The following is a 15,126-nucleotide window of genomic DNA, read 5'->3' on the forward strand; positions in this document are numbered from 1 at the left end:
AATGTTTTTAAATGTGAAGAATATTCCAACTATTTATTGAAATAATGAGTTGTTGCAGTTGGACAATCATTAAAAAAACATAAATGGTTATTATACCATGAAGCGAATGTAGGCCAGTTTTATTATCATCAAGGACATTTTCAACTTGAATGTGACCTAAGAGATGCTTCCTGGGATGTGACAATAAGCCAATTGCTTCTCTTTGTGGGTGAATTATTATAGAGACTTACATTTTAGGAATATATTACTTCTAGGCAGAAATATCTGAGATATCAAGTAACCAGGTTGCATTTGGCTTCCTCCAATTTTTTTAACTTCATTTATGTTGGGGAAGGGTATGAGAAAAAGACACACAACAACAATTTACTTGAAAGTCATTGTCTCTGCGTGTGTAACAATGTGCATACATACACAGCTGATAGTTCAAACCATTTGTCTGCATACAGTGAGCTATCTCTTACGCTGCATCTTTTGGCCTGTAAGCATAAATATAGCTGATTTAGACGTCTAATTATAAAACTCCTTCTTCATGCAGAACACTCTCTTCCCTGACTGTTTGCAGGCTAACAGCTGGCAGGACACCACCACCCCCCCCTCGGTCACCTCTCCTCCCGGTCCTCCTGGCAGCGTCCACTCCGACGCCTCCAACTGATTCTGTGGCTCCCCCTGCCATCTCTCCGTTCCCTCTGCGGCCCGCTCCGACTGCCATCCTCCGTCTTCATTTTCCACCACTCCCTCGTCTCTCAACTCGACAGCCACACAAGGCTGTGCTCGCATTTCACAAACACACACACACACACACTGTGCTGGAACACAGGACAGCCAAACAGTAGTTGGGTGGAGTTGTCCCTCCCCCCCACAGCTCCACCTCGATGCTAGAAGCTCCCTCACTCTGACTAAAAGAGGGATGGAGCTCACCGATGCTGAGACAGATAGAAAACATCTTTACTATCACAGACTTTTTGAAAACCACTGACCCAGCTGTGAAGATCATGATGTCTGTACATTATGTGTATATTATGCACGATAACTTCTCACAGTACCCACACAGCTTGTCCATGTGCTGTTGACCTCTGCACTCGACCCTTTGCTTTGGAAAGCTGTTTGCGATTGCCTGTATCTCTTGAAGCCTCGGCGTTTGACAGCCAAACTGTTGCTACGGATCACCAGGGGGCTCTGCTCACCTCGCTCGTACCAAAGTGCTGCCCAGTCAACACAGCTGTTCCTCCGAGACCACCCTCTGCCAACTCAACACAAGACACTGTTATATCTTCCAGTCCTTATAGCTTGATGCTTCATCCTGTTGGAGATTTAAACAAAGTGAATAATTGAGATATGCCCACACACATTTTCAGTAGTTTTCAGTGAGCCTGACATAAAGGATGTGTCGAGCACAAACGTGAGGTAGTTAAGGGGGTCCCTGATATGAAGGCAGTGCAGGTGATAACAGGGCTGGTGAGAGGAGGAGGAGGAGGAATGGGCAGAGGAGAATACCTTTGGTTGAGTGGATGTAACTAATAGACCTTTTTTGTTGCTAACCAATAGAGGGTGTTGGTAGACGGCTTGTAGACTTTACTTCTTGCTTTCTGTCCACTAGTTTATTTGATTGTAGGCTATTTTCTAATGCTGTTTCACCAAGAATGCACCAGCCGCCACCAAAAATGAGCTCAATAAAGCATCTAAATGACGTGAGGAGGAGAAGGTGGAACGATTGTGGGGCATTGATGTGTTATTGGGACAAACGTGACATGACTTTAGAAACGTGACTGTCTTCCATGCATGTAGGACTCCTAGGCGTGATATTATTGTTTTCATTTAACCTTCCAAGTTTTTAGCTTCGTTTTTATTAACAAAAAATAATATTAATAATAAAGGGTATAATTATTACAGTCAGACCAAAAAGGAAAAAGTGCATCATGTATTGCTATGCTGTGTGTGGGCGTGTGTACAGTGCTCTTGGGATGTCTTCGTCACACTGGCTGGTGCATTGTAGAGACTGGGTGCTTCCGCCAGCCAATGACACTCCAGGTGGGGTCCACTGCTCCCCATCTCGAAAACATTTAAGCTTGTTAGCCCGAGGCAACACACTACAACCTTCTGTTGTGTCAAAACCAAAAATACCACGTTCAGCAATGTAATAATGCTACTCTGTGTCTCTCTAACGTTGGTGCACAGCCACCTTTTCAGTTCGAGGAGAGGAGGGAATTATATTTGTATCTGTGTCTCTGTGTGGTGTTGTCATGCCTCAACTTGATTTGATTTTTGGAGGTTTTGTTGTGGGGCATCATGGGAGGGTGGGTGGAGTGAGGACTGTCATATCACAGCTCTATTTTGATTGTGAGCGTATCAGTTATGCTCTGTAACCCTTCCCCTAACACCTAAAACCACCATTTGTTTATAGTTATACGGCCAATTGGGCAAGAGCTTCTCTCTCTCCTCTTTTACCAAAAAAGAGGCAGCACTGGGGGGTAGTACAACTCTTAACTCGTGTTTAAGACAAACCTGCAACGTTTTTTCATTCTTTGGAACTATTTTATACATTAACTTTTATGTGATTAACAAAGTATTTTGAAAGTAAGGTAAAGCCTTATGCAGTGTCCGTCAAGACTTTCTTGAATTATGTTACAGAAAATAACTTGAGCTTATCACATGTTGTATCCCACATCTGATTATTGTTTTGTTACTCATCGCGGTTCATACGACTGTATCTTATGAATAACGTTATCGCCACACCAAATTATCATGCCCCCCTTTTTCTACCTGTTGTAATGGATGTCACTGTACAGTTTGTGTAACGTTTCAGTATTTTATTTTTCCTTTTATAAACTTTGTTGTTCGGTTGAGATGCCAGTTTTATTTGGCCTTTGTGTCACAGGATCCACGATAACTATCCATTTTGAATATTATTTAGGTCTTTTGTTACATAGCCGCGTGGCTGTAGGGTTTACAGGTGTGACATTTGGTGCTGTGGAAAGACAATTCTACACCTAGGCAATAGTGGGTAACCTTTCCCCATCAGTCTCAACCTTCTCCACAATTATCAGAATATTCACCCATCTGTTTGTCATTCAATCCTAAATCTATTTAGTTTTCTAAAAGAGGTATCAAATAGTTTTATCGTATTCAAGTTTAGGTTTACGGAGTTACAAAAGCTTTAATAGTTACACGGAGGGTCATTCAGTTCAAAACTGATCCGACATGACTTCATGTAAATGTGCAGATGTTGCCGGTTTTGTAGACATTTAATCCCAGAAACTAATTTGTAATGCCTGAATATTGTAAGAATATGCAAGCAGTATATTTGCTTACAACTGAGAGGAAGTTAATACTGAATCTTTTAAAATGGTTACAATTCTTGATGCACCCTGAATCCAGAGACCTTCACCGTAAAGCAGATGGTCTACAATTTGCGCTTTTCATGTCAACTCACCTCAAACATAATGAGAAGAGCAAAAAGCATTTATGAGAAACACTTCAAGACAAACATGTGGTCCCCTGAATGTTTTCAACATCTGCAAAACTTCAAGTTTTCACGGTTAATCATGTTTGAATCTCGTTTAGATTCTGAAGTGTCTAAACGACTTCCACCGCGCCAAATGGCTTCGTAAACCTTTTTGATTTCTTTGTTTCTTATTAGTATATTTGTATCCCCTCTTTCCCTTGTATTTACCCCTCTCTCTACCTCTGTCTTTCCATTGCTCTTGTATATAACCCCCACTGTTTGCAGACTTGTGAGTCTGTATGAACTCCTTTTATACCTCAACTTTAGAATTGTTCTAGAAAGAGTCAAACAAAAAGGAAGAATATGACAAATTGTAGTGTTCTTATTAGAAAATTAATAAAATGATTTAGTGTGATTTTTCAGTATTTCATTTCAGATTTTTAGGAGTGTTTCATTTAATCATTTGTCACAAATGCTCTTGTGATAGTCAAATGTAATAAAAGGAGAGATTGCACCATTCGAGGATCAACATGTGGATCTGTCCGCCTCGTCAGACTGAGGAATGAAAGCATTGGTTCGACATGGATACAATTATTTTCAAAAGATGCATCTTTATATATATATATATTTTACAATTGCAAACATGACAGGTCATTAGGCAGAAAATACAAAGAAGGATTTTACACGATGTGTCGTCGGTTTGTTTGAGTTGCAGGCCTACAGACATCAGACCCCCGGTGTCGTCCAGCTGGATTCTTTATTGTTCGTTTCTGGACAGACGGCCGGATCTTCTGACTTCTGGACACAGCCAAGAGCTTCCTGTAAAAAACAAAACAGAATTCATTAGGCATCAAGAACAATGGAAAAATGTGTTTTGAATTTAAAAGGACATACTGTACAGTAAGGACGCCATTTTCTAAAAATGAATCTAGATTTTGTAATTTACAGAGATAGTTAAAAGCAGGGTTGTATGTTGCACTTCTCTGGTCGGAGTATAACCTACAGTAGTTGTTCATCAGCAAGGATCTAGTTGAAAGAATCAGAAGTAATGACGGGGTCTGAAGCCTTTCTGTCCTTCTGTTCTCAAAGCCACCAGACTCCATTGAGAAAACAACTGTAATGTTTCCATGCAGAACACGAGATGCACGTTTCTTTGCATTATGGCTGACCTAAAGAGTTTTAAAAGGTTAGTTGGAACTCACCAAAGTCGCACCATAACAACCTAAAGTGATGAAGAGGCAGATAATGAATATGTATCTGTCAGTGTGTACAACTTCTTATATATACATATTTCTGATATGTCAAATAAATAAAACACAGATTAGCCACTTCTATGTTTTGTAAGGTATTTGTTGTTGTCAAAAGGAATTTAGTGGCTTTAAGAGAGCAGTGGATATAACTTCTGGCAGCTCCCATAGGAAAAGACTGTCTGGCGGCAAGGGAGATCAGTGAAGATATTCTGAATATAGCATCCACTTCAACTAATACTGATATATGACTGCTGGCCCTGTCCACAGCAACACAAAGGGGAGAACTGGCACTAACTTGTTCTTTAAAAAAAATACTACATACTTCCCAACAGATCAAACCATCTGAACTATGCGTTTAATTGTTTTCTTTCTCAATAAACGTAGTCTTGACCCAAAGATGAAACAAAGACATGAAGAGGAGGAATTCCTGGTTCTCTATCGCGCCGGGTACAGGGTACCTGACGTTAGATATGAAAGCAGCATGTGCATTGGTGCGTTACATGAAAACCTGCCTAACTCGCTGTGTGTGTAACGGAAGAGCGATATCTGAATATGAGCCTTTTCTTTCGATTTTATAGCCTGTGCTTGTAAATCATTTCAGATGTGCTAATATAACTAGACCTCTGGCAGTGGGGGGTACATCTCGACAGGTGAAAGCTCCATCTGCTTGTCCCCTTCCCTCCCACACAGGCAGCACAGGATCCACTTGAACGTCCTCCGCATCTCCTCGTCTCGCAAGGAATAGATGATGGGGTTGACCAGAGAGTTGCACTCGGCTATGACCAAACAGAACTTCTCGTAGGCGTTGGCGTGGCTGGCTTTGCCCAACAGCCCGTCCAGTAAGAGCGTCACGAGGCCGGGCATCCAGCAGATCACAAAGGCGCCTGAAGGATGTGGGTTGGCAAAAAAGGGAGTCAAGAACAATAAAGTAAAATCTTCCAAATATGCAGCCGTGTAAGATGACACCAGTTGTCTAAAGTGCAGCTACATTAGGTCACACGTGTTCCTTGATGCCTAATGTCAACGTTAACTGATTTTCCGCTGGGAGATGAGTCACAAAGATAGTCAGAGGGTTATTGGGACAGCTTTTTGTGTTCAAGTACATGATGTAATCAGAATGGTCTGACCAACAGAAAGGCAATGCTGCAAAACTGGTTTGAGGAGGTTACTGTTAGGCCACAGGAAGCAAGCATCCAGACATGTACACAACTCAGAGCCAAAGCATATTTAATATTGAGACAGTGTATCTTCATATGTAGCGGCCAGCTACATGTTAAAGCCACTAAATCTTAGTTTCTGAATAAGAAGCACATTTTTTTTTTTTATTTGTTGCTAAAATAATAATTGCCCAATGTGTTGTATTAACAGTAAAGTGTGTCATACCAAAACAATTAAAGTCTTAGTCTACACTGCCATAAAAACCCAACCTTATAAACTTGACCTTTAACCCACAACACACATGCAGCAGTGGAACAGACAGCTTCTCACCCAGTACAATGGAGATAGTCTTCATCAGGTTGAAAACAGTCTGCCTGTGCCTTATCTCCGAGCTGTGCTGGGACATGTGTGAAATCTGGTATCTCACATAGAAGAAGATACGAGTGTACATGGCCACCATGATGAAGAACGTGAGCAGGTTGAGAGCTGCCCAGAAGATGAGGAAGCGGCGGCTGTAGAGAGGAGCGACGGTGGAGCAGTCCTCCAGGTCACACTCGCAGTTCCAAAACAGCGAGGGCACCAGCCCCATGATGATGCTCACAGCCCAGATGCAGACGATCAGCAGCACCACTCGCCGCTTTGTCATCTTGCTGTGAAGCTGCATGGTGATTATAGTCTGGTGGCGCTCCACGGCAACTGCCAGAAGGTTGGCCACCGAGGCCGTCAGACTGATGTCGATCAAAGCCCCTCGGATGTACCACTGCTCCTTGGTGAGGGTGCTGGTCCAGGGGCCCGTGTGCAGCATCAGGTTGGCGTAGGCGATCCCTGCAAACAGGTCAGCTGCAGCCATGTTGCCTAGGAGATAGTAGATGGGGAAGTGGAAGCGGTGGTTCATGGAGATGGCCGCCATCACCATCAGGTTGGCCAGGACTACAATGAGACATACAGTCAAGCCCAGTCCAATCACAAACACGTCCCGCGGCGCCCACTCTTCGCTGATCTTCTTACCCACCAAGTTGTAGAAGAAGGTGACATTGTGGCTGTAGTCGCAGGTACTCCACAGACTGCTCTCCATGGCCATAACTGTAGACACATAACTGCAACGTAAGAATAGGAACCAGTTGTCTTCAAGAGGTGGATGGATAAGTGTAACTGTTTTTATCTTGTGTTATTTTTCTTGCTTTGTGAAGCACTTGTGGGCTACATTATTGTATAACAGATGCTATATAAATAAAGTTTAGTACACATATCCCGCTAACATCCAGTGTTTGGTCTTTTCCTGAAGCATCCTTCACCTACAGTGTCTCAACTGAAAGAGGACCACAAAACACACATAAAATATAATACCATTTTGGGAAATTTATCTCCCATTCTTTCACTTTTTCTGACATTTTCAACACCAAACATGTCGTTAATGTCTCTGTTTAGTGAACTACAGCAATCTGAAAGCCTGCACATTATTATCTACAAGATCCACTACACCTCTATGGTACCCATGTACATGTCAACATTCTTCCCAAAGGTCAAGGAATACCATGACCATAACACCAGAGGGAGCTCCACAAATCATGTGAAACCCAGATTTGGCACAAAAAAGGGGGAATACACGTTTCACAATTATGCCACATCAAGGTGGAACGCTCTTCCCACAACTGTAAAGGAAAGTAAAACTATACTTACCTTCAAAACCTCTCTTAAAGAGCACCTTCGGGGGAGAGCATTGCAAAACTGGCCCCGGTAATGGTACAAATCTCAACCTGTCGTTCAATGGACAGCTTCCCCCCCCCCATCTATGTATATACTCGCATTTTAGACTCTGTTACTAACTGTATATCTGTAGACTTGGTATGTCTTAAATGTCCGGTTAGGATGTATTAGAACGAAATCTAAAATGAAAATTGTAAACAAGCAATCTGTATGTAAAAAAACCACCTGTATGTAAATTGTAAATAAGCCATCTGTATGTCAAATATGTCTTATATGTCTTAAATGACATGATGAATTGGAAATGGGGGACCCTGATGTAAACAAGACGAAAATCTTTCTCTGGTCTGCATCCCCTTAACAATTGTATGTTTTGAGCTGTACTGTACTGTACCCAATATACAAGCTGTTAATAAACTTTTCAATCAATCAATCAATCAATTTATATCACACTTTATCAGTAGAAAAATGCAGGAAATGACATTATTTTCTGATATATGTTACCTTTAACCTTTGTGTGCTGTTTGGGTCTATGGGACCCGTTTTCAGTGTTTGCTAAAAGAAATGTATGCAATTTAATTATTTTAACCTGCTTTATTTGGGGGTGGACCTCACCTTCTCTTGGGAAGTTAGGGGGCATGCAGCCCCGGGAAGATTTTTTTTTAAATGTTGAAGTTAAATGCATCAATCTGGTGCACTTTGAGCACAAAAGGACAGCTACATCCTGACACATCCTTCATCTACACTGTCTCAACTGAAAGAGGACCAGAAACACATTACAAATATAATAAAATGTGGAGACTTTGGGATATTTATCTCCCATTCTTTTACTTTTCGGGCATTTTACAGACCAAACATGTCGTTGATGTCACTGTTTACCAAACTACCACTTTTTGTGAAAAAATGAATAAAATTATGCAATATATGTTAAATACATGGTTTATACATGTAATTTCTGGGGTTCCATTTCTTCTGATCACCTAATTTGGGCGTGCACATTTGCCGGGCGCAAACCTACCTATTTTGGATTTGGAAAGGTTGGCATGTATGGTGATTATGTATTACAATAAATTAGGAGGGTGAATTAACTCTTCGTGTTTTCTTTAACAGTGGGTAAACAGTGAAAGAAAGCACCATTACAAATTCCCACAGAGCAAATAACAAGTGTCCGACCAACAGCTCAAAAACAGAAGCAACAGCCAACCCTCAGATTTCAACCGCGAAAAAAAACATCTTGTTAAGTGACATTAGCAAGCAAACGACAATACAACAATTTAACACGAGTTTAGATTGTACTGTGGGGGGCAAACTAATTAACAAAAAACAAGATAAAAATGGCTGAAAATATAAAAAAGTTCGGCTGTTGTGACGCGTTTTAACTTACAGTGAAACGTACTGATACTGGATACGCTCAACTCTTAAACAGAAACTGTTGCATTCAAGTTATTTTATGTTTAGCGTGTATGTAAAGGAAAGGTGTATTTAGTTGTAACTTACCGCCCTTCTTATAGTCTCCTCCATTCAGACAGGTCCGACATGAAACCGGAGTTGCTAGCTGCCATTTGATGACACACTTGGCTCTGCTGTCGTCTGTCAATTCAAGTCGACGCCTCTCTGAATCATTCTCACTCGGATCAGCTGGAGCCCACACAGGCAGCGAGAGGCACCCACTGCAGCCTGAAATATCCCACTGCAGCCTGAAATATCGGATAATACAGCTGTGGGGTTTTTTGCATCTCAAAAGAGGACATTTGATTTGAATGTCTGCTACCAATTGTGAGTCAGTCCAATAGTTTTGGCTCAAACTGAAATACTTCCCTTTTAAAGCTCTGTGTGGGTGGTTTGTGACATTTTAACCAAACACTGAAACTACGAAGCAGTACAATGTAAAAAAAAAACGTCACGACGCAAAAACAGTGGCTGAAGTTAAACATACATTAAAAAGTCAGTAGGACCTTCAATAACCCCAAGACATTTAGGTGGAGCACCTGAAAGCAACACAACATAAAAAACAAAAAGCACTTTTGACTGAGATAGGGAGAGTACATTCAACATGTTCGGTAAACCAGACTTTTACACTGATGTTTTAGAAGTTCCAATAAGGATACATATGATAGTCTCTAAAAAGCAAACATGTTGCCTACTTTTAACCGAATATGTGTCATTCACTTATTTTATTTTGAAGGTATTTGCCGTTAATGTCAGTTTTGTTTTGTCTGACTTGACGCTAGTTTATGTTTGTGTCCACTGCCCCCTAATGGTCACAGCCAGAATCTGCACCCTATCGTTATCGTTTAAAACTCAAATTTTGTTTAATTATTACTAATTAACAGGAACATAGTTAATGGTCATAATAGTATGAATACAAATAGAAACATTTGATCATATAGAATAACATATAAATATGTAACATATAGGCTTACATGTTATTTTATATGAAGGAAGTTTTATTTAGTGTCTGCCTTGATAATAAGCTGAGGAGAATGATGATTATTTGGCCCTCTTGTGAAGAACTACATCAAGTTACACTACAGTACATTGTCTAAGAATTTGTGAGACTGTCAGAATTTGTCATCAATAGTTCAATTTTTGTTTTTTATGAAGTAACGTACTAAGTTACATTTTATGAAATACTTTACTACTTTTTTGATTACAGAGATTACTAGAACAACATTAATTTGTACAATTATGATGCACGATTCATTTTTACGACATATTTAAATAACATAAAACCATACAAATTCCCCAGTGGTGATAATAAAGATATTTATGCAGATATCTATTCATTTAAATTATTTCTTCTTTTGTTTTTATCTTGTTTAGTTGAGGTGATGTGATGGCGTGTAACGGAAGCTAACAGTAGCGAGCTAGCTTAAATAGCAGGTGGCGATTTCAAAAAACTTGAGAATGGCACGTCTAAATCACAATAAGTATTGTATATGAACAGTGGAACATAGTTCTTACCTTAGTAAACTTCGGTTTAAAGGTATCTATGGTTTAAAAGAGTTGTGGAGGGATTGATGAAAAATAAAGCGCAATTTAGCTTATTTAGTCCTGTAGATAGACTGATCTCTAGGAGCTACATTACATTTGTGGCTATCATGAAAAAAATGCTTTCTTATATAATCATAATAAGTATAGGCTGTAAAATATGTATGTCTGAATCAGGGGCGGATCTACCGGGGTGGCATGGGGTGGCAACTGCCACCCTAAACAATAGCCTTGCCACCCCAGCTGCCACCCCAGTTGGCATCTTTGTTTTGAAAGAAAAGTTGTGGCTCATCGGACATTTATGAGAGAAAATCTCTAATGTCCGAGTGCAAGTGAATGCAGCACAAGACGCGAGTCTTGTAACCCCTCCCCCGGCCCTGGCGCGAGAGTGGAAATATGATTGGTGGCGAATTCACTTGAACTGGGGGACGGCGCAAAACGAGAAGCCTTTCGGACTCAAGTAGACGGAAGGAATGAGGTATTTGCGATCTACAATGACAGAGAAGAGAATGTCAAGTTTGGCTGTACTCAGCAATGAATCAAAACGCACTACAGCTGTTGATCTTAATAAGTTTGTGAGGCTTTTTGCTGAACAAGATGGTAATCGCCGCATTCAGCTGTAATAGGCATGCCAACTTGTTGCTCTGCTCACGGATGACTCGATGAGCATACAAAACTGTTAAGATGATGACCTTGTATGCGTGTATATATATTTTTTTCTTTGTAGGGTTCTGCCCCCAAAAAACTGTTTTAAGTCCTGAGAAAGTAAAATAAGACGGTGTGTAAAACTACACTGCCCAGCCAAAAAAAAGTAACCACTTTGATTTAACTAGGCCAGTAGGTAAGGACTTTCCACTGGATAATAACTGCAGCGATGTTTATGTTTTAGCTGAATACACGTTTTTTAAGCCTAACTGATGCAGTTAGTCACTTCTTTAATATTTGTTCTTTCTGATGTAAAGTCAAGGTTGTAACTGTATATCAATAATGATATAATTACTTGTTTTTCAAATTTGAAGGAGGGTGAGCAAGCATCTTGATGAATATTCATCATTAACTCCTCCAAAAAATATAGTTTATTCAATACTAAATGAATATGTGAATCATAACAGTTCTTCACTATATCTGTAAAGCGTCTTTGAGCACCTATAAAAGCGCTAACAAATTAAATCTATTATTATTATTATTATTATTTATTAACAGTGATTGACAGCTGATAGGAATAATATGATTGTTAATATTATCATATTCATACAGACAAACATCGATGAGACAGTTAATTAATGTACTTATTGCAGCAGTCTTCATAGATTTGGTACCCCTGCTGGTCTAAGAGTGAAACAAACTCATTCAGTTATTGTTCAGTTAAAATTCATTAAATTACGTCTGCCACCTTATATATGTATATGTAAGGCTTTACTGATGTGCCACAATAATATCACCTATGTCATTGAGTTAAAATATTAATATTGTGGCTTTCCAAGTTAACATTGATTGTAGGGGTGTAACGGTTCACAAACATTTCGGTTCGGTACGTACCTCGGGGTTTAGGTCACGGTTCGGTTCGGTACGTTTTTGGTACAGCAGAAAAAATTATCACAAAACACTAAATATATATATATATTTTTTTTAATTATTATTAAACTGTGAATAATGTATTCAAATAAATACAAAATATAATAAAATAAACATTAAGGTGCAGCATTTCGATGAACTGAAATAATCTGTATTTGAACTTTACTGTACTAGTACTCACAAAACATAAACTATTAGTTTTGGGTTTTTAATTATTATTAAACTGAATATTCACTCAAATAAATACAAAATATAATAAAATAAACATTAAGGTGCAGCATTTCGATGAACTGAAATAATCTGTATTTGTACTAATACCTAAGCAGCCAGTTTGACATTATGACTTGCTTGTCATTGTATTTTCATGTTTTTTTAAAGAAAAATTAACTTGTCCACATTGCTTGCTGAAAGGGCAGATCTGCTGGCACTAACCATGTCTCCTGCTGTGGAGAACACCCTCTCGCTAGGGACAGAGGTAGCAGATACAGCCAGATAGCGCTTTGCTAACACGGCAACATAAGGATATTTGGCGTTTGTAATAGCTTTGGCTCGGTCTGAACTTTTTGCGAGTGGTGGAGGCTTAAATGCTAGCGGGAGTTAGGTTTGCACAGTCTTTTTTCTTTTGGTACCGGTGATATTCACGTTCGGGTGATGCCTTTTCAAATTAGTGTGCAAGTTTGATGTATTGCCAGCCGCGTAACCAATTTTAGTTGAACAATGCCGACAAACAGCTTTGGTTCGGTCCACCTGTCTTTGCCCGTCATCCTTGTACGTAACTGCGAAACCAAAATGTTCCCAAACCGGAGACTTCAATGATGCTGGAGGATTTTCGAGCTCAACTTTATCTGCGTTCGCCATTTCGACAGTTCCTCAAATGACTGACTAAATTTGAACGCATCCCTCTGACCAGCTCTCATAGTATGCCTCTCGTCCAATGAAATGACTTGCTCGCTCTATGATATATACCTGAGATTACTTCCAGAAAGTTGTTCATGTTCTCAATTTTTTACGTTTAACGCTATATTCGTTCGGTACACACGTGTACCGAACCAAAGGGCCCATACCGAATAATTTCAGTATGGGTACGTGTACCGTTACACCCCTAATTGATTGATATGATTGCGATTTAAATCAGCATATACTTCTGCCAGGGGATGCCACCCCACAAAATCTCCTGCCACCCTCTTGCCACCCCATGAATATTTGTCTAGATCCGCCCCTGGTCTGAATGCCACGTAGTGTTGTAATCATAGACTGTATATATAAAGGTTGTAATGTTGTATAAATCACATCAATTTGAAATGCTCACCGGCAGTTTAATGTTTCGCTCTTCCTCACTGTGGCCACAAGAGGCCAGTGTAAACACATACACAATTTGTCTTCAAAACAAAAGGACAGTTGTAAAACAGTCTTGTCGTTACATGTGTAATGTGGATGAAGAGTGCTTATCTTGTATTGTCTGTGTTATCAAAGTAAAATTTAATTGTTGATTCATTGCAATAATAAAGATTAGCTAAACTGATTAGTGATGTGTCGGTCGCGAACAAGCCGGCTCTTTTAAGTGAACGACGGGAGCCGGCTCTCGCCCGCGAACGAGCCGGTTTTTTTTGTTTTGCGGAGGGATCTAGATCGGCTTGAAGGCACATTATGCAATGTGCAATGTGCACATTATCCCGCTTATTACATGGCCACATTCTCAACAAAGTAACGACATGTCTCCCAATATTAATTGAAATGCTTTTATGGATTTAGAAAATGATTTTATTGATTTAAAAAATAGTTTTATGTATTGATTTAAATTGACATGCATCCGCTAAGAAAAGTAGTCCGTTGTTACTGTTTGAACTAACGTAGCAACAGCAGGAACGGCTTCGATGGTGTTTTTGAGGAGCTTTTTGATTACAGATTTGAAAACATCGTTGCTTGCTTTAAAAGTAGCACAATTCATTATGTCAAACCTTGGAAAGTATCTAGATATCCCTGCCCTAATGCCAAAGGAACTGCACACTGAATGTGTCGCCGTTTGATGTCTATGTCTGGACCGCTGCGTAAAAAGGAGGGTTTCTGCCCCATTACTTCTCTTCTTACTTCTATAAGAATAAAACACGGAGGACGGAGATCTCTTTTTCTCCCCCTCTTCTGACAGCCCAGCAGCTGATCTCAGAGCACGCTCCCCTCTCCTGCAGGGAGGCGTGGTCAGCTGCAGCTCACAGAATCAGCCACTGCCAAAAACAGCGCTGGAAAGAGCAAATAGAGCGAAATGAGGCATGGCTAAAATGCAGGATCTTTTTGGTCTATATAGTCTATATTTTTTTATATAAAAAAAGATATTTATATACTTTATATAGGTCGATACAGTAACCCCTTATCTGTTTTGTGTAGCGTGGTTCTACAAGCAAGTCAATGCATTCATTGGGTGGTATCAGAGAGTTACAAGGGTCTGTAAATGCAATCAAAACAATTGGCCACAGCAAATCATTTATATTAAACATGTAATTTTTACTTTTGAATACTTCAGTACAAAGGATATATTGAATAATTTAAGTGATATATGTGTACACATATAAATCATTAGTCAAAACAGGGCTACATTTGATTTAATTAAAAGGTATAATATGTGGTAAACTGAAGAGCCGTTTGGGAGCCGAAAGAGCCGGCTCTTCTTGGTGAGCCAAGCCAAATGATCCGGCTCACCAAGAAGAGCCGGAATTCCCATCACTAAAACTGATAGCTAGCTGTGTGTTACTTTGCCCGCTTGAGGAATACTGTTGATCTCCAGCGTTAAGTACGACATAATAACTAGCATACTAACCATTCCGGAAACATTTCTTCAAAATAAATAAATCCAATGGAGAGATATTTTACAATATCCAATCCAAGTATGTACAAAAAGGTGACAAAAACATTTATCGCTGGGCATTTGTTGAAATGCAACCAAAAGTTACATTTTGTACGCTTTAGGAAATGTCTTAAGAAAACTGTACATTTTATTTTAATAAAACAATG

The 15,126-nt window shown here is 39.7% G+C and overlaps 2 protein-coding genes across 8 annotated transcripts in view; one reads left to right on the forward strand and one right to left on the reverse strand.

Moving 5' to 3' along the window:
• pbx4 (pre-B-cell leukemia transcription factor 4) overlaps positions 1-3,959 on the forward strand; it is a 32,635-nt gene extending 28,676 nt beyond the window's left edge. For 3 of the 4 annotated variants that reach the window (XM_034219839.1, XM_034219836.1, XM_034219838.1), the window contains one exon: positions 563-3,959. In XM_034219839.1, coding sequence (XP_034075730.1) covers positions 563-652 — 90 coding nt within the window. In that variant the 3' untranslated portion in view covers positions 653-3,959. Of the gene's footprint in view, positions 1-535 lie in introns of all 4 variants that reach the window. The other variant, XM_034219837.1, reaches the window with a different exon arrangement.
• Positions 3,960-4,033: 74 nt separating this feature from the next.
• On the reverse strand, positions 4,034-9,339 carry lpar2a (lysophosphatidic acid receptor 2a). Of its 4 annotated transcripts, none has more exons than XM_034219841.1 (5): positions 9,052-9,234; positions 6,863-6,947; positions 6,181-6,780; positions 5,314-5,576; positions 4,034-4,261 (listed from the first exon to the last, which is right to left on the reverse strand). In XM_034219841.1, the coding sequence occupies exons 1-5, from the start codon at positions 9,073-9,075 to the stop codon at positions 4,169-4,171; spliced, it is 1,065 nt and encodes a 354-aa protein (XP_034075732.1). In that variant the 5' UTR covers positions 9,076-9,234; the 3' UTR covers positions 4,034-4,168. The 4 variants fall into 4 exon arrangements, with proteins under 4 accessions (XP_034075732.1, XP_034075733.1, XP_034075734.1 ...); XM_034219842.1 differs by having other exon boundaries at positions 6,863-6,933; positions 9,052-9,122; XM_034219843.1 differs by having other exon boundaries at positions 6,181-6,933; positions 9,052-9,339.
• Positions 9,340-15,126: the final 5,787 nt, after the last annotated feature.

The sequence above is a fragment of the Gymnodraco acuticeps genome, unplaced genomic scaffold, assembly GCF_902827175.1.
Source record: "Gymnodraco acuticeps unplaced genomic scaffold, fGymAcu1.1, whole genome shotgun sequence".
Taxonomy (NCBI): Eukaryota; Metazoa; Chordata; class Actinopteri; order Perciformes; family Bathydraconidae; genus Gymnodraco; species Gymnodraco acuticeps.